At 37.4% G+C, this 19,554-nt stretch overlaps 1 protein-coding gene across 1 annotated transcript in view; it reads right to left on the bottom strand.

The window, feature by feature from the left end:
- Nucleotides 1–19,554, bottom strand: part of LOC114478434 (neural-cadherin) — a 159,028-nt gene that overhangs the window by 80,732 nt on the left and 58,742 nt on the right. Inside the window, 3 exon segments of the mRNA XM_074783833.1 lie at nt 2,961–3,165; nt 5,708–5,933; nt 10,989–11,177. Coding sequence (XP_074639934.1) covers nt 2,961–3,165; nt 5,708–5,933; nt 10,989–11,177 — 620 coding nt within the window.

Raw genomic sequence — 19,554 nt, 5'->3', positions numbered from 1 at the left:
TGAGGGTGTGAGCACTGATTACACGTTAAAAGTTTGAAAATGTCTAATGAAGCTTTAGGCAACGAAAAGCTGCAGTTATAGGTACCATCAGGGCTGATGGAGCTGCACACACACACACACACACACACACACACACACACACGGAAGGCCGTTAGAGGGAATCAGGCAGTCAAGCTTAAAGAGCAGCAGTGGCCTTTGGGAGATGCTGGTAGTTTAGCAACGATTCTCTGTCTGCCGTGGCCATCTGGCCGCTGAGAGCAGGTGATAATGGATTTCCCAAGGTGTGGGATGTGTGTGGTAATGTGAACAGATGTAAGTATCTGCTGTAAATTAACTCTTCAGAGCTTCCTGTGAGATGAGGTAATCAGTGGCTGCGTGTATGTACTGTATGTGTGTAACAGTGTGTGTTTCTATTAAAAGTCTTTCAACAAAGTTTAACCGACGTTGGTAAAAACTCAGAAAAGGACAATCACAGCTGGCTGATTGTGTGTCTTAAAGGGATACTCCACTGTTTTCACAAATGTGGCCTAAAATCTTTTATATGTACTTATTAGAAGATCTATGTCTAACAAAACACATTTTGCACCATATTTGTTTTATGAACTTTTAAAATTGGGACTACTTTACTGCATTTTACGTGTATTCCGCCATTTTTAAATCACGTAACTGATGACATCACACACAACCATTTGCCTGTAAACATGCCATTGTTTTCTTTTAGAGTGAAACATTCAAAATTCGTGATTTTTAGATCATTTACCAAATTTTTTCTGCTGCTTTTGGTTGCTCTGAATAGTTAAAGTTAAAGATGTCGATGTAAACCTCTTTGCTTTACAAAAAAAGGATAAAAACAGTCCTGAAAAATCTATGACAGTAGGGGGCGACAGTTCCAACACTGCGGTTTGGTAGTAGATAAAAAGTGCTCGACTAAGGGGCCTTAACTCTCCCTTAAACGGAGCACGGCTGACGCTCTGAGAGCTGGAGTTAGCGAGTAATCACAGACTGTTGAAGATGCACAAACCCTGAGGATAGAACGCCTTTTGGGTGGGAGTCCTTCAACAGTCCGTGATTTACTCGCTAATTTCAGCCACCAGAGCGTGTCAGCGCACTTTTCCCCTTCTTCTTTCTTGGTTATTGGCGTGTTGCAATCAACTTGAAGCTACTGTACATGTTTTATTTCATTATTTTCAATGTTCATTCCATGAGTGTCTTCCACTGACATTTGTCCTGAGCTCTTCTTCTCTGCTTCATTGTCTACTACCAAACCACAGAGTTGGAGCTGTCATAGCCCCTACTGTCATAGATTTTTCGCATCACAACTGTTTTTGTGCTTTTCCGAGAAACCAAAAAGGCTTACATCAACATCTTTAACTTTTCTTGATTATGAAGAGCAACCAAAAGTAGCACAGGTTGTTATTTTGACTGAAAAAGCCACTAAATGATCTAAAAAGCTGCTAAATGATCAAGAAAACAGGCTGAATGATATAAAAATCAGGCTGAATGCTTCACTCTAATAGAAAACAATGGGATGCTTACAGGAAAATGGGCCGTGTGACGTCATCAATCATGTGATTTTGAGATGGCGGAAGGTAATAAAATGAATGTGGTGCAAATTAATGTGTTTTGTTAGACATAGATCTTCTATTAAGGACATTTCAAAGGTTTTAGGCCACATTTGTAAAAACAGTGGAGGATCCCTTTAAAGAGCTGGTCAAACCTCAGTCAGATGTGATCACTCCTACTTTCATCACACAGGCTTCACAGGCGGCATGCTTTTAGTTCTGTGCATGTTTAATGCACATAAAAGAAGAGTCAACAGTGAGTGTAACAGTTGCATCATCACGCCTGATTCAGCCTTAGCTCTCTCATTATAAATGAATGAGTTTTGATTAGAAGGTTAACACCCTTATGCGTTTTCAAGGCCGTGAAATGGAAAAGGCGGCTGCTGTGGACTTGCACCATTTCTCAGGCAGTAAATACTCACTACCACACTGAGCTGGTCCCACTCTTCACACCATTAAACTCCTGTGACTCTTCCATAACCTCGAGAGTTCAAGATCACCTTTGATGTGTGAACAACATTTCAAATAGTCAGAAAAAGTGACAACTTCTCTTTCTCACGTTCTCTGACCTAGAGTCACTTCTCTCAATCATTTGAGTGTCTTTATATCATACAACATCATCCATTGATCCATACTATAATGCAAGAAAGGTCTGCATGTGTGTGTGTGTGTGTGTGTGTATGTTTGTGAAGAGAATATTTCCCTGACGTGGTGTCTGTTTGACCTGAAATTTTGTCAACGGCTTCCAAATACCACAAGTGTGTGCATCTGTTATTTTGGAGAAATTTGGTTTTGCAAAACGTTCAAAACATTCATTTCAATTTTAAGATTACCGCTCCCTCTCGGCATTGAGCGCGTTACTTGCGGTTCCGGATCACCGGTTCATGACGTCACTGTGTCAATATTAACCTTTTATTCTTTAAACGCGGGTTAAACAGAAAAAGTTTGGGAACCACTGCCATACATTATAGACTTTAATTCAGATAGTAATAGAATTTTTTTTCTTTTTTAACTCTACAAATTATTAAAGGCAAGCTCTATGTGTGTAAAATAAGTTATTTTATTTTCTATAGTGCGAGTTAGCCGCAATTTAACAACAGGCAAAACAGTTCCTATGGGAACAAAAAGTCAACTTTAAAGAAAAAAAGAATATTAGTTATTGTTAAAGTATTTTCCCTCATCATTCAAAGGCAGCTGCTGTAAAAATGTTGCACTACAAATGACTAACTTAATTATTCTTTTTTAGCTGTGCTCTATATATTTCAGTGCGTGCAAATAATATGATCACTGATTCTGAAAGATAAAATGTACACGTAGGATGTTTAAAGTGCATAAAATATAGTTAATCTAGTTTCTGTTTACCAGACTTAGTTTTTGTGGTTATGTGCGTCGACGTACCTCGGCCACACCGCTGAGTCCTGTCTCTGATTCAGAGGCTCGGACCTGCGCAGTGTGAAGGTTGTGACCGCTTTCATAGTCGACAGCTCTGGTGAGGCTCAGGGCTCCGCTCTCCTGGTTGATGCTGAACAAGTTCCCAGGATTTACCAGTAGCATGTAGGACAGAGTCTTCTTCTGGAAGGACACGGCCTGAATCTCAGCAACACTACACACATATACACACACACACAGGAGAGGGCAGAGGTTAGAAGATACAAAAGCTTCTTAAAAACCTGGTGTCATGTTGCTCAGAGACAAACAAAAGTAATTAATAATTAATTACAATTATGGCGTCATGATTACCTCCGCCAAGTGCAAAGAGCAGAGCGGTAAGGTTGTGTTTTACAGGTAGTCATGGTAACACAGCTCAATGTTAACAGGTAGTCATGGTAATCCTGAGTTTACCAAGTTACAGTGACCGAAGCGCGTTAGCTAACCCTAATCCTTGGCGGAGGTCTGCACTCTCCGAGTGCTTTTCTAGTAATTGTAACTGTAATTAAAAAAATCTGTTGCTGTTGTAATTGTAATTAAATTGTACTTGAGTTTAGATAATTTACTTTGTGATCGTAATCAACGATAATAAAATTCTATTCTACAGTATGTAGTTAACTATTATTAAAATGTGTTTTATATCAAGCTTTCCCACATATTACCTTTTGAAAAAATTTAAATTGAGGCGTATACTGACACAAAAAAGGCTCAGACACACACACCAAAAATATTAAAACCTATATTTTCATTGATTAGGAAGACTAACAAGGTAACTAATAGATAGGAAAGAAATTAGATGATAGATATTTGTTTTTAGTGTATTTTACAGCTGAATTAGGACCAGTTATCATAAAAGATGCTAACAGAAAGCTAACACGGGAGGAATGTTAACTTTTATTAGGTTATTAATTTCAGGCTCAGTAATTGTTATTAATTATAATTGAACTTTAGTAATTGAGAACATAATTGTAATTGACTTTCAGTGGAATTATAATTGCAATTTTAATTGTAATTGGAAAAAATGCCGGTCACCGTAATCTTAATTTTGTTGTAATTGAACATGGATAATTGAAAAACGTAATTGTAACTGTAAAATGTAATTGACCCACAACCCCGAACCTAACGGACATAATCTGTAGGTGTAAAACGTACAGGGAGTCCCAGTAGGAAACGTGTGGGAAAAACACGTTGAAATGGGACGAAATGGCAACAGAGGCACAGGGAACATCACAGAGATTAACCCACACAGACTGCTCACACGGTGGTAAGGATCCATGGATATTAATACAATGTGCTTTGCGCCAGCAGGCCTGAGGGACACACACGCACACATGCACACACACACACAGAGTCCCCTTCATGTTTATCCAAACCTCCCTTTTAATAAATATTTGAATTTGCCACACTTTCAAACTCTCAGCCTTGGGCCACACTCATGCATCTGGGTCCTCTTCCTCCCTGCTGTCACTCTTTTTTTTTTTTGTTCACCATCCTTCCATCGTCTCATCTTCATCTTTTCTCTTCTCTATCTTCATCAATCACACTTTTTCTGTCTTTTCTTTCACTTTTTCTTCTCCACTTAAAGGAATCATCGCGTCCCAGGCATGAAAATAGTCAACTGGGAAAACACGTGTACACTCAGGCCAAAACAATATGTTTGATACTGGTGTGCAAACACACAGTAGGATTCAGGGTTGGGATCAATTATAATTGTAATCGAGTAATTGATAATGAATTACAATTATGGTGTAGTTATAATTGTAATTGAAAAAAATCTGTTGCTATTGTAATCATAACTGAATTCAAAAACTTGACTTTGTAATTGTAATTGTCATAGAAATTCTGTAAAAACTGTCAATTACAATTTAATTTAACACAAAACTGGGGAACCATGTTACAGTTCTGTGACTTACACATGCAATGTTAGCAATCGATAAAATATGTTTCATATTCACTTTACCCACCACATGTCAGTTCTACAGGATCATTTTACCATTAAAAAAAAAAAAAAGACAATAATAATTTAGGGGTATACTGACACAAAAAAGTCTCAGACGTCCACACCAAAAATATTAATACCAATATTTTCATGGATAAAGAAGCCTAACAAGGAAACCAAGAGATGAGAAACAAATAGGATGATAAATAATACTTTTTAGTGTATTTTACAGCTGATTTATGACATGGGTCAAAACTGTCCGGTTATCATAGGAGATGCTAACAGAAAGCTAACACATTGGAAAGATACGTTTCATGAGGGGATTTATTTCAGTCTCGGTAATTGTGTTAAATTGTGATTGAACTTTAGTATTTGATAATGTAATTGTAATTGACTTTCAAGGGGAAAATAACTGTAATTTTAATTGTAGTTTGAAAAAATATTGGTCATCATAATCTTAATTTAGTTGTAATTGAAGATGGATAATTGAAGTATGTAATTTGTAATGTAATTGGTGTAAGAAATGTAAGTAATTGAAATACTCTGGAATGCCAGTAAGTGGCATTAAATAGCACAGAAGGGCTGCATTGTGGTGTGATTTCACTTTGTGGCAGGTTGTTCGTTTCCCCCCCCCGCAAAAAAAATGAAAAAACATGATTCTTGGATGAATCTAATTTAATAACCATTGGAAGGATTACCAGTAGATACAGAAGAGCCTTTAATGTTCCAATTTAAAAGTTTACACACAAACCATTCACTACTAAAGAAATGGACTCACGGTTGGCCAACGGGCATGTTCTCCGGTACGTTCAGGCTGTAGGAAGAGTTGTGGAACTGCGGCGGGCGGTACCCAGCGAGGACGGCCACGGTGGCTGGAGGGCCTTTAAGACCCTGCCCGTCAATGGCCTGAACCCGAATCAGATACTCCTTACTGGGGGTCAGGGGCCGCCCTGTTGTCCTGATCTCACCAGAACGACGGTCAACCTCGAAGCAATTTTCACCACCTTTAAAACATTAATGGACAACGTTACAAAAAAATGTTTTTAATGGACAATATATTTCGTCAATCTGTTCAAAATCACAACTTGCTTTCTGTTCTGTCCTGTTCTCCTTTTCCTGCCCACTAACCCCAACCAGTCCAGACCAATGGCTGCCACCACTGAGTCTGGTTCTTCTGGAAGATTCTTTTTGTTAAAATCAAGCTTTTCCTCTCTATCATCATCCATTCTCACACAACCTTAATGATGTCACGGTTTTGTTATGGAGAGATCATCAGTCCACCATAGGACCATACCTGTCAAGTTTTGGATTTGAAAATATGGGAAATTTTCTGGTGTTCCAATGTTCCTTATATTTTAAGACATGTGTACAAGAAATCTAAAATACCCACTTGTCAACCATTAGAATGTTGGTCTACCTTTGTTGACATTGAAAAGATGTGAACATTCCTACGTTATAATACAGCTCTAAATGAAAACATAAAAGGGTATATGTACCTCATTTTTTATTTAATATACTTACAGTTCATAAACAAGTCAACACATTGTATATTTACTGTTACATTCACATTGCTTGTCTTTAAGTTAGACATTTTAATGATATATTTTCTTTTATTTTGCATGCTCACTCATGAAGTTCTCTGGTATTCACTAATGACTTATTAGACACATTAGTTGCAAACTTTACATCCTTTAACACTTTTTTGGAAGAAGTGTATATTTGTGGCGCTTGTGCTTGGCTGATTTTTCATGCTGACTTACGTTGTTCCTTCCCCCTGTGGGAGACGCTAAAATCTCAGTTACAAATCTTACAAAACGAGTAACTGCGTCCCATCCTGCTGCTCTTTAGGAAGATAAATCTGCTGTCCCATTTTCAAGGTATTTACACAACTTCTTTGTTTTTAGTTGTTTCCGGGTTTTTGTTCCCGCTGTCGACACTAATCTAATCTAATCTAATCTAATCTAATCTAATCTAATCTAATCTAATCTGATCTCGTTTTATCTAATCTTACAACCCAGGTTACTGCAAGTAGCAGTTCTCACGAGGCTAGTGACAGCATTCAGTTTGGAGAGGCAGAGGTATGTTTTTATTTATTTATCTTTACATTATTATTACATTATAATACAGGATATTTACGGTTGAATACTAATACGGGAGAATGGCGGGAAAGATACGGTAGTTTTCTGCCCAAAACAGGAGACGTGACTGATATGCATAGGACTAAAACACATTTAATTCTAAAATAAAACAAATACAGCAGTAGGAATAGCACTTACACAATTGGTACATGCTGTCTCACCTAGCTGTAAAGGAAATAACTGTAAATCAATGAGTGACACTGTTTTATTGCAGGATGAAGAGATGGAAAAAATATGGACATTACCCATGTTGCCCATGAGAGAAAATGTTGAACAAGAATATGAGAATGAGACCAACAAAAAAAAAAAAAAAAAAAAAATGGTAAACAAAACAAAAGGGTAAAGCAGACATAGGCAACTGCCGGCCCTGGGGCCACATGCAGCCCTCAATGTAATTTTGTGTGGCCCCAAGACAAAATTGTAATTCATGAAGTTGGAAGTTTTACAAAGAACAACACAATTCACAAAACTCCTGGAAACACAGAAGAGGACAAGCAAAATGCACAAAATAGATTAAAAAATAAATATTCACAAAATTACAACAAAGACACACACAAAAAAACACCCAAACACACAAAATGACTTCAAAGACAGAAAAATGCACAAAATGACAACAAGAACAGAAAAATTATAACCAAAAACACACAAAAAAGATGACAAAAATTTGCCATATTGAGGAGAAAATCTTCAAAATATGTGTTTTCAAGCTTGTATTGATGCTCAGATTGGTCATTCTTCTAAATGCTGACATGAATGTTGCTAATGTGGCCCTCAGATCAGAGAATCACATTTTTGTGACCCTGAGAATGGACTTTAAATAAATTAATAAAAGAGTGAGACTGCAAAAGGCAAGAGAGCAAGACATAGAGAAGTTTGACAGAAGGAGAATACAGTAAAGGGATCAAACTGAGGGTGGATGAGAGAGAGAGAGAGAGAGAGTAGAAGAAAATCCTCAGCTGTTGACCAGAGGGTTGAAAACTGGCAACCTCAAACAGCCTGTCACTCACTCTATTTGTGAGCCATATTTCTGACACGCACCTCTTTGAAGTCTCCATGACAGAATTTGTATCTGCAGGTGGCATCGCTGTCTGAGTCTCACACATAAAATGCTGCAAAACACACTTTGTTTTATTAAAACCTGACACGGGCTGTATATTATAGTGGTAGTGGTTTATGCAGTGCACTGCCTTACGCCCTAAGTTTGCTGGGATGGGCTCCAGCATCCCCTGTGACCCTGAACAGTAAAAAGCACGTATAGAAGATGAAACGAAGTAGACCCAGAAGGTAAAACATTCAATAAACAGTTAGTGCTCACACTGCAAAATTTGCTAATCTCTAAAACGGGGAAAACTCCATGAATTAACTCCAAAGAGCTTATTGCATCATATTGCTGAACTGGCTTGATGTGCTAACGCTAACCCATGTTTAGTGTAAATGATGGGATTAGTTGTTTGTACACATGCAGTCATATTTTGCCAAAGGGGAAGTCAGTGGGACCTACATTAATAGCTTTTATCATGGTATTCTCCCTGGTTTTTTCCTTCTATTTCTTTATCCCATTGCCAAAATGAAGAAAAAGAATAAAATAAAACACAATGTTAGCAGCTGCTGGCGTCCATACACCCACCCTACAATTCTCTCACTTGACAGCTCCCTAGGGACCTTCCTATTATTCCAGAAAGTATCAGAGCTTTCTTTCCTCCAGAGAGCGATTAGCAACCCCAGCTCTGCTCTGTTTATATGTCTTTTCTCTGTTCTTACATTTAATCGCAAAGGAAATTCAACATGCACTATTTTTATTTATAAATACAAGACTTCTTTTTTTACAGAGTGTCTGACAGAGCATTGGTGGAAAAACTGATGCTTATGTCAACCAACATTATATTTTATGGCAAATTTTGTCTCGTAATATCGATGGGCAGAAAATAACTCCCCATCCCTATTTATAACAGTGGTCTAATAGTGGCTGTATATATGGTACACCACTGACAGGATGTTTGTCTGTTGCAGGGCCAATACATAAATAAAAAAGGTGTGATATTAAAACCCGTAAACATTTCAGAGACATACCAGGGACAGAGTAAATGCGGCCCCATACTGAATGCACAAGTTTATCATTGTACCGGTGTAGAGCTATTATCTTTACTAGGGAGCAAATATTTATTCTTGTTTTCCAGAGTTTTATTAGACTTTATTTACCGGTGATTAGTTCCTATTGCTCCAAAACACTTGGAAACCAGTTTATTATTATGTTTTATTTTTTTAAATTGAAATCATAGCAGAAACTAATTCACGTGATCTAACGGTCAGTGTATGTTTTGGTCATTGAATTTTCCGTTCAGAAAAGGAAATCGAAAAACGAAAAAAACAAGTGGTTATTTGATTTTTGTTTTCAAATTTAAAAACTGAAATTGAAATTCAAGGCATATTCTTCATCAGGGTGAAGAAGGGATAAAAAAAAAAACATTAAAAAATAGATTGATTTTTAATTTTTGTTTCTAAAACCAAAAAAACAGAAATACCAGCAGACAAAAACAAAAAAAGGTTCGTTTTTCATTATGATGAGACTGGAAGTTGTTCTTTTCAAGATAAAAGTACACTTTTCTGGTGCCAAAATATATGATATATATACTGTATGTGCAATATATTTGTAGCGATTTCTGCAGATGACAAATTTTGTTTTGTCTTTTCAAAAATGATTTCGAAGTACAGTTCCAAAGGCATTTTAAACAGCAGGCAAAATATAGAGATAATTCATATATTTTGGCACCATAAAAACAGCAGCATCCTCATATGTGCTCTTATTTTGAAAAGAACAACTTCCGGTCTTACCATAATAAAAAATGGGCGTTTTTTGTTTTTGTCCTCTGGTATTTCTGTTTTTTGGTTTTCAATCGATTTTTAAATGTTTGTTTATCCCTTCTTGACCCTGATAAAGAAATATGCCTTCAAGTTGGAAAACGGAAATCAAATAATCACTAATAATAACTTTTTTTAATGATGTTTTCAAGATTTTTTTTTAAACATTGTTTTTATTATTAGAATTTTTTTATTTTATTTAAAAGGTTACCTCATTTAGATATGTATATGTTCATAACAGGAACTATGAACAATAATACAATGATATTTATAAACTTGTAAATATTCAGTAGGAACTACTCGCTGGTAAATAAAGTCCTATACAACAATAACCAGGAATAAACATTTACTCCTTGGTAAAGATAGCAGCTCTAACAACCAGTACAATGATAAACTTGGTGATATTACAGCCTGTGCATGTAGTACGGGAGAAGAATTTACTCTGTCCCTGAAATGTTTCCAGGTTCTAGTATTACCCTAAAAGAACCTTCACATGGCAAATTTCAGTAACTGAAATAGGACTGGACGAGAACCTTACAGAAGGTTCTCCATGTTGGAATCAAACCTTACCCAGGCGTTCTTGTTATGAAGCCCTAGTCTGTATCCTCATTTAATAAGCTTAATGCAGGTTTGTCCCTTTGCTTTTGATTCTAATATCATAGAAACAGAAGGAAGACATTTATGTAAAAGAATAACTGACCATAACATTATGACAATTACCAGATGAAGTAATAATCGGTACAACTTATCTTCAATGTATTGTCTATTACTGGGATATATTGGCAGTAATTGAACTGAAGGCATGAATATTAGTGTTTCCAGAATACAGTTGTTGCTATCAAAGCATCAAAAGGTAGAAAAATCTGTGAACTCATCCAACCTAATTAAGCTCAAATAGCGAGAGATGTTAATGGTGGTTGCAGAACAATGTCGGAAAGTACATGACATGGTTATGGCTGTAGATATGGCTGTTCATATATGATTAGCACTAAAGGATGTGGTTAAATTATGAACAATGTGCCGAGTAAAACCACAAAAAAATCTAATTATTTGAATGCTCACCTTCCAACAGAAAATATTGGGGTTGTCCCACACCCCCATTTCTTTGCTTTGCCAACAGTTGGTAAACTATGGACCCAGGGGAGGCATCAGGACCAATGGCACTCAGGTATGGTGATGGAAACATGGTCCACAGGAGGTCTGCCTGACTGGGTGTGCTCAGAGTCAACATGCACTGGTACCACTCATCACCTGTAGGGAAAATGTAGGAAAAAAAAACATTATTTCTGAACATTTGTTACCAAAAACCGACAACAAAAACAGACTCTACCTGCTGCACTGTATATATATATATATATATATATATATATATTTATATTTATATTTATCATATTTATGCTTTATTCTCTATCTTTTATTTATCCCTCATCCTTTATATCTATCATTATTATTATTATTGTTTCTTTGTTTCGCGCACCGACTACCAAGTCAAATTCCTTGTACTGTCCTAAAACTGTACTTGGCCAATAAAACATTTCTGATTCTGATTCTTTTAAATCAGTTTAGGTCTGTTTGATGTTCTCAAATTTTCTCTGAGCAGCTGCACTTGCACAATACAATACAATACACTATAAGAAGTCAGTATTTCATTCCTCTAAGGAAATCTCTTACTACCTTGACATCAAAAGTCACTCAATAAAAGCCAAAAACAACAGCTGCTCTACTTGTGATTTCAGCTGAAATACTACTTTCTAAAGGCTTTATAATAAAATGACCTCAAATACACAGTTTGTTCAAATCACTTTACAGTTAGTTATTCAAGGTTGGCAAGGAAAAAAACAATCTTTTAATTCATCAGGTAGACTCCAGCTAGCATCTTTGACCCTGATTGAGAAGAAGTGATTATAAAAAAATAAGAATAAAAAAAAAAACTACTAGATTTCTGTAAGCTGCTAGCAAGCTAAGTTTATCGGCAGTCACATTGTTACATTCTCTAAGACCAAATTATTATTGTTTTGAGTGAATTCCGATTTTTTTTTGTTTTATCTTATTTTCTGTTTGGTTAGGATTAGGGTTAAATCTGTGACCGTTGCGGCTTCTCGGCGGTAGAGAGGAAGAGTGCTAAACCTCTTCGTAGCTATTAAAGAGCTATTTACTCCCCCTTAAACATGACGCTCGGGTGGGTGAAGTAAATGCAGACTGGAGAAGAATTACAAACGTGTTTAAGGTGGAGTAAATGTCGCAGGGGTTGGAACTGTCGCCACCTCCGGTCACAGATTTTTTTGGGTCACAGATTTTGACACAACAGCGGTCTTCCCCCCGCTAACGAAGCCTCCGTCCTGCGCTGCTGATGTTTTCCAGATCTGCCTAATACACAGACATGTTACCACTACAGCTAACGTTAGCATGTACTGTATATTAGCCGTAGTATCTGCCAACCAGCTGCAGTTTGAGGAGAAACACTTGATGTTGTGCTGCCTTGGTACTAGAATCCTCGTTTGCTGTGTTGCACCGCCATCTTGGGCAAAAGACAGGTACTGCGACTAGTCGTCGTCACGTACACAGAGTCGCGAGACAACACTAAAGTCGACTAGTCTGTTCAACCCCAAGTGGGTAGAGAGTTCCACAGTTTTCGCTCCTTTTACAGATGATCATTTTTACGTCATGTCCATTTTTGTCACAGGTCGATTTTGAGACGGCCCTACGTATATCTAAAAATCACCACTGAGACATAGTCTACCTGCAGACTGAATTTCATGCTTGTTTCACCAAACCTACAATTCTTCCAAATATTTCACCTATCTGCAGTACTATACTCTCTCAGTTGCATGAAAGCCGAGTTGCTCTCAGCTAAAATGGGATCATCTATAGACAATTCTCCGCAATATCTGATGTGATTTCTTTTATTTCATTTTCGACTCAATGCTCCAAAAGACAAGAGAGTTGAAGGAGTGACAGGAAGGAATAGTGAAAAAGCTGTTCTTCCAAAGTAAGACAACAACAAACTTCTAGAGGATCACACAGACACACACAGCAGGCGATACAATCCGCCCAGTCAAAAACACACGCACCATGCCATGCGCACTGGCAAACAGACACAGCTTCCCTGCATCTACAATGCGAGTCTCTCCCCTTTATGTAACTTGTCATGTCTCCTGGTTCTGAGCAGGGAGTTGTTTGGCTTGAAGGTGTTTGGGCGTTTGCTGTTGTTTTGGCTCTTGTGTCATCCAGTGAAGGAGACAACTGCCAGAACAAGAGCAGAGACTTCACTTCAGAGACACAGAGAAGAAAAAATAGGAGGAGAAAACACAACAGCATCTTCCTCCACTTCTATCTTTTTATATCATCTCAGAAGGCCCGTCAACAACCTGAGAGAAACAGAGGAAGGCAGGAAGTCAGGGAAAAGAGGAATGAGACGGGAAGGCAGAAATAACTGATGAGGACTAAACAATGGATGACATGAAAAAAAAAAGGAAGGAAAGCAAGATGCTTCACGAAGAGAAGAAAACATTAACAGTAGGGGTATGCGAGAGAAACAGACCTAAATTGATGAGCGGAAAACGCTGAGGTGATTAAAAAGTCGTGACAACACATACATGGTAAAAAAACAAACTAGTAAAAAAATCAAGTGGTATGATTATCAAACTGTCAAACTACATTTTTCAAAAAAAGTTTTACTTTTGCTTCTACAACAGATTCTGATTCTGTTAAAATATTAAATTCTTAAAAAAAATGCATTGAGGAGTGACGTAGTTTAACAAGGTCTGATGTGGTTCACTGACACCTAGTGACCGGGAGTTTACGTGCTATCCATATGTTAGTGTAATTAAAAAAAAAAAAAAAAAAATAAAAAATATATGTATATATATATATATATATATATATATATATATATATATATATATATATATATGAATAAAAAAAGATTTGGACATTTTTTGGATCGATATGATAATCGCACTGTGAAATATTGCGATATATCGCCGAATCGATTTTTTTTCTTACACCCTTAGTTTATAGCAGAGAAAACCTTTTATGTAAAGCTTAATAATTCTAAACATAACCTGTACAAATTGATTGCCACCTAAAAAAACATAGACCATATATCTGCAAAAGCCTCTGCTAAACACCTTTATTTAATGTAGTAAAATCAGTGTTAAAAAGAAGGGTAGAGTGATAATCAAAAAAGACCTTCCAGTTCAGTGCCCGTAAGCTTTCTTCTGCCTGGCTGGTTTTCAGGTTTTCAGTAAGCTCATAAAATCCAGAATAATCACATCTATTTCAGTCGGCTGTTTTACATATGCTGTGCTGTCGGCCATCTATTAAAGTGTAATGAAATTTGCCCCATTATCATGATAAACATCAACACATTCAGATGCAGCGCCAGCAGTCAGCACATGTGTCAACCCAAGCACAAAGCAAAAAAAACAAAAACAAAGCCCTATTAAAACCCAACTGATGCATGTAAAGACACACTTCCATAAGAAAGAGTAATCAGATGAACAAAATGTATTCTTTATAACTCCAGACTGAACCCCAGGTCCCAGACAACAAAAGAATATCTATGTGGAGTTGATGCTCAGATGAGACGCAGAATAAATGTAGGACGGGGAAAGAAACCGTATCTCCGGTTAACTTATCTTATATAACTGAATGCAACAGTCGGCTATTCCCAGAGGTGTAAGTAACGAATTACAATCACTCACATTACAGTAATTGAGTTGCTTTTACGGGTACTTGTACATTTCTAAATCAGTAATTTTTCTTGTACTTAAATACGTTTTAAAAGAAGTAAAGTAATTCATTACATTTCTACACCCAACCCTTACTGAGTGAATTATTATTTTTTGTTTTAAAATGATCAACTGACATTGTGGAACTACAAGAAAATGAAATGACCAGACAACAATCAAATACTGTACATCACATCATAGCCGACCAATCAGACGCCAAAACAGCATTGAATGCCGGTTCTTTTCCTAAATGTAGCTATATTTAGCCTTTATTTTATACAGATGCTTTTGTGGAAAATAAATTAGGTTCCAATTGTGCAAGATTTGGTCTCTTCCTTTTTAAGTTTATACATGAGATGTTTACTGTATGCAAAGGAACCGTGGCATGATCTATTACCAAAAATAAATGTGGGGGGCTGAAAGTACTGTAACTAGTAACTTTTACTTTGAGTGCTTTTTAATTGAGCTACCTATTACTTGTACTTGAATATTTTATGTATGATTTACTTGTACTTGATAACAATTTAAATCAAGTAACAGAATTTGCTACTTGAGTAGGCTATATCAGCACTCTTTACACCTCTGGCCATTCCTACGTGTAAACGCTCAAATACAAGAAAAAAAGAATCAGTTGCTGGCTTGACGAGTGTGTTGTGTTATCTATACAAGGACTACACACACTTCATGAAAGCATCCAATAAAGATGAAATAGAGGGAGAAACTCCATTAAACTTGATACATTGAGGTATTACTAATGTCAAGAGAAAGCAAGACAGAAACAAGCTTCCACCAATACCTAAATACAAAGGAGTCAAGACACATGGATGTGACAAGAAGGAATTATATTGAGATCAAATAACTAAGACAGATGGAGTCATAAGGTCACCAGGTTGATAGTCTGATACACCATCCATTTTCTTTATATGGCCTTTTATTGCTCATCTATACCAGTGTATGAAGAATTGGAGCCTAAAGGTGACCATTTATCACTGGACTTACAACCAGTGATAAAATGTTTTACTGTGATACAGATTAACATTAAAGATTAGCCTCTGATTCAGTATGTGTTGGTTTTTCCCATCTTTACACTTTGTTTTCTATTGGCATAGGAAACGTGGCTCCTTGCCTGGTTGGTGAACTTCTTGATGTGAGTTGCAGAATTAAGCCAATGAACACACACACACACACACACACACACACACCCATGCATGCATGCATAAAGAAATGTTGAGGAATGTCCGGCTTAAAGCTTGGAGCGAGGAAGAGAAGTGTAGATAATTATGAAGGGTTGAGAACCAGGATGCTCAATCGTCTTTTCTGGAGTTGGATGAATGAGTTTGTCCTCTCAAGCACAATATTGGGTTTCTGGGTAGTTCACATCAAAGCCTGACATCCTCTTTGTTTCAACAGCTTCTAGTTTTACATAAAATCTTGAAAAATATTTGTACTTGTTGTGATTACCAAAGAAACAGCAATGTTCAAATCACTAAAAGTAATATCAAGTAACTTTGTTGCGTGTCTAACAAAACTCCTTTAGCTCAGTTTGCCTGAGATACAAGAAAAAGCTTTGTGCCGGCCTCATTATGGAAATTGTTTATTGGTCGACCATTAACTCTCAAAAAATTTGCATCGTGTTCTGTAATGTGCACATTTATGAATCTCCTGCTGAGTAGAGTAAAAGTATCTCATCCAGTCCTACAGCAAACAATCCACAAGGATATTATAGCAATTATTTATCCCAGGCTCTCTTTGGTTTTATTTTAAAGTTTTGCAACCAAAAAATGTGCAGTTAGTTCAGATGTCAAGCCAGCCACACATTTAATCAACCAACAGCCCAGATCGGCTCCACATTGGCCAAAGCATACACGAGGCACTACTTAAACCATGACAGCTGCCTCACACCTCCTCAGCAAGCATCTCGCATCCCACCTCCTCCAGGTCAGGGAGGAGTGCTCTCCCTACCTCTGGCTTTCCACGTAAGCATGCGGAAAGGCCAAGGAGGTCCCAGAAGAGACCCATACTGCCAAATATACGATTGTATGCATATTAATAAAGCGCTTGAAGGCGCCATGTAAATTCTAACGCACTATTGACTAAAGCGATCCTGACTGAACGTGACGGTTGATCTACTAATCCGGAGCAACTAAAATTGTATAAAATAACATGAGCAATCTGCGTTCGCATCTAAGGAATATTCATTTTGGACCAATCTGCCATAATACGCATAATATTACGAGGAGAAGATGATCAATTTATCTGACGCTAAGTGATTTACAAAAAATGCTATTGTTTTGCACTATCTATTTACCACATTTCACTGGTATTTGACTTTGCATGAATGTGAGCATATGTTGCTGAAAAAGACAAGAGGGAAAACAGATCGTTCTGATCAATCAACATTTCTGGAACGAATTAATCAAAAATAATTAACTATTTTTTTCCTAGACTTAATCTGTTGTTTATCGTTTTCCCCAAAGCACTGAATTGAGTGTGCACCTAACTTAGAGTTCCTTATTCAAAATCTTAGTAAATCAGGCCCTTTGTGTACAAAGATCCTATTTTCAAACTATTTGAATGAAAATCTGTCAAACTAGTTGGTAAAAACAAGACACAGTGAGGAGACATATTATTTGCCAAATGCAACAGGACATCAGCAAATATGTAGGTATATAAAGCCTGTGGGAAATGTAGAGGAAGCTTCTTTTGTCGAGTGAAACAGCAAAGCAATAGAAAAAGTCCCAGGACGTCTTCACGTGGAAACTAGGAGAGCAGTTTGGGGGATGAATGCCACTCGTTCTTGAATCTTTGTTTCCCTAAAGTCACTTTCCCCAGTCTTCCTACTGTCATCATGTTTTACTGTCGCTCCTATCCATCCGTATCCCAGCTGAAGAGCTGTCACATTGTTGCATGTTGGTTTGATGTAACCTTCATGCTTGCCGCAATGCATTTCTCACCCAATCGTATCTCAACCAATCATTTCTTTCCTTTGTTTGTGCAATTGATGTATTGTTTTGAGGTGAGGTGATGCCTGCATTTTCTAGCAGGAATTAATAAAGTTTCCCAAAGCTTCCAAAGGTAGGGTGCACATTTTTTGATTTACCAACCTTTATCTACCTAACGGCAAAATACAATATAGTAGATAAATAAGTTGTTTTTGTCCATAAAGTTTGAAAAAGAATTTCTCTGTTTATAACAAAGACTTAAAAACAATATGAAATCAGTGTTGATCCAAGTCAATCACCTTTATTATGCATTATAACAATATGTCCTTGAAAAATCTCATATAAACCTTCTTAAAATCTCTCAATCATCACCCTAACCCTTAAAACTATGGAGAAAAAACTCAAGGCTTACAGACCATTAAACATACACTTCAATAAAAAACTGACCTTAACTTTCAATAGGATAAGTTTCTCTGAGTGTCTGACGATTTTGTCAAACAAAACGGCATCTTTAATGATTCCGTCACGTGTGAGTAAAATTACCGTAAGTACATACTGGCTGTAAAGAGCAACTTCTTAGCTTTCAGAAACTGGTGGAATTTCTCTGATAAAGCAGAGTATATGCTGGAATACACTGCAATTTTTCGTTGTACTCAGCTTCAGCTCAAACTGTGCGACTCATGTGCAGAGCCCGAATGTTTGCATCTAACGATTCATGTTCTCACACTTTACGGACCGACACTGTAACACGATCTAACTGCTCACATTGTACGTCCATACACGACACGTCAGGGTCTTGTTTGTGGAAATGCAACGTACAAATTAGAAGAAGATCTCTGAAGCGTTGCCATTAAAACAGATGAATAAGAAGAATCCGGAAGTGGAGAGACACTCGCAAAACTCAGCAAAAAGAGCTTTAAAAAAGAAAAGACGGCGATGTGATGGACCAGGAGCTGGCTGGACAGACGTGGGCAGTACAGTCCGTCAATTTTACAGCTGTCCTCCCATGTTCGCGCATGCGTAGCGTGAAAGTTTATGGTAAGCCGGTCCGTGGCACTGCTTCAACTGTGTTTCCCTCACGAGGAGTGACTGGATTTCAAACATGTTTAATTTCCTTACGACTATACAATTGCTGATCGGTAGCTGGTTGTGAGGTGTTAATTGCTTCTCATGACCCCATGTATAGCAGAGACTCGCACGATCCCACAAAATAGACGCACAAGTCGAAAATTGGCTCAAAATGGGCCAAATGTTGCACAGTGTATGCCTGCTTTTACTGTCTTTCAACTAACGTGTTCTCCTAGATGCGTTCAGGGTCCCTGGGAAACGAGGACATTTTCATATATTTATGAAATCCGGCCAGACGGTGTGGACAAGACGTGAAAAGAGAATGTGTCGGAGTAAATCCAGATGTATGATCACCCTATCCAAGGGTGGAAGAAAAAAATCAAGACTGCCTTTGTGCCCCCAGCTACTCAAAAAGAAAATGCTGAGATTGACACATTCTTAATACAAGTGGATAAATAGTCCCAGTGAAGTGCAGCTAAGTCCATTTATAAGCTACCATTTACTCATTTGAATCTCAATGCAGAGCGTGTCATGGCTTGTTATGTAAAACGAGGCTAAAAACAGAAAGGGAATTGTGCTTTGTTTGTGCCAAACTCCATTCTGATGCTTTTTTAATTTAAATTAATTTGTTTGTTTGGAGAGGGGATTTGTTTGTCTGACACACGGCGTATCTGGATCAGAGCGGGAAACGACAGAATGGGCAGCACAGAGATACAATGCGAGGAGTATTATCTGTCTCTTTTTCTCCGAGTCTTTCATTTGAATGGCAGATGATGTATTTAGCGTGAAGACGAAGTGTAGCTGCCAAACACCACAAATAGCAAAACACTGCTCCTGGCAATGCTTGCCAGAGCTTTAATTCAGTGAAATGATGGTAAATATAAT

The sequence above is a fragment of the Gouania willdenowi genome, chromosome 16 (genome assembly GCF_900634775.1).
Source record: "Gouania willdenowi chromosome 16, fGouWil2.1, whole genome shotgun sequence".
Taxonomy (NCBI): Eukaryota; Metazoa; Chordata; class Actinopteri; order Blenniiformes; family Gobiesocidae; genus Gouania; species Gouania willdenowi.
Note: the sequence above shows the minus strand (reverse complement) of the source record. Positions and strands in the feature narration are given on the sequence as shown.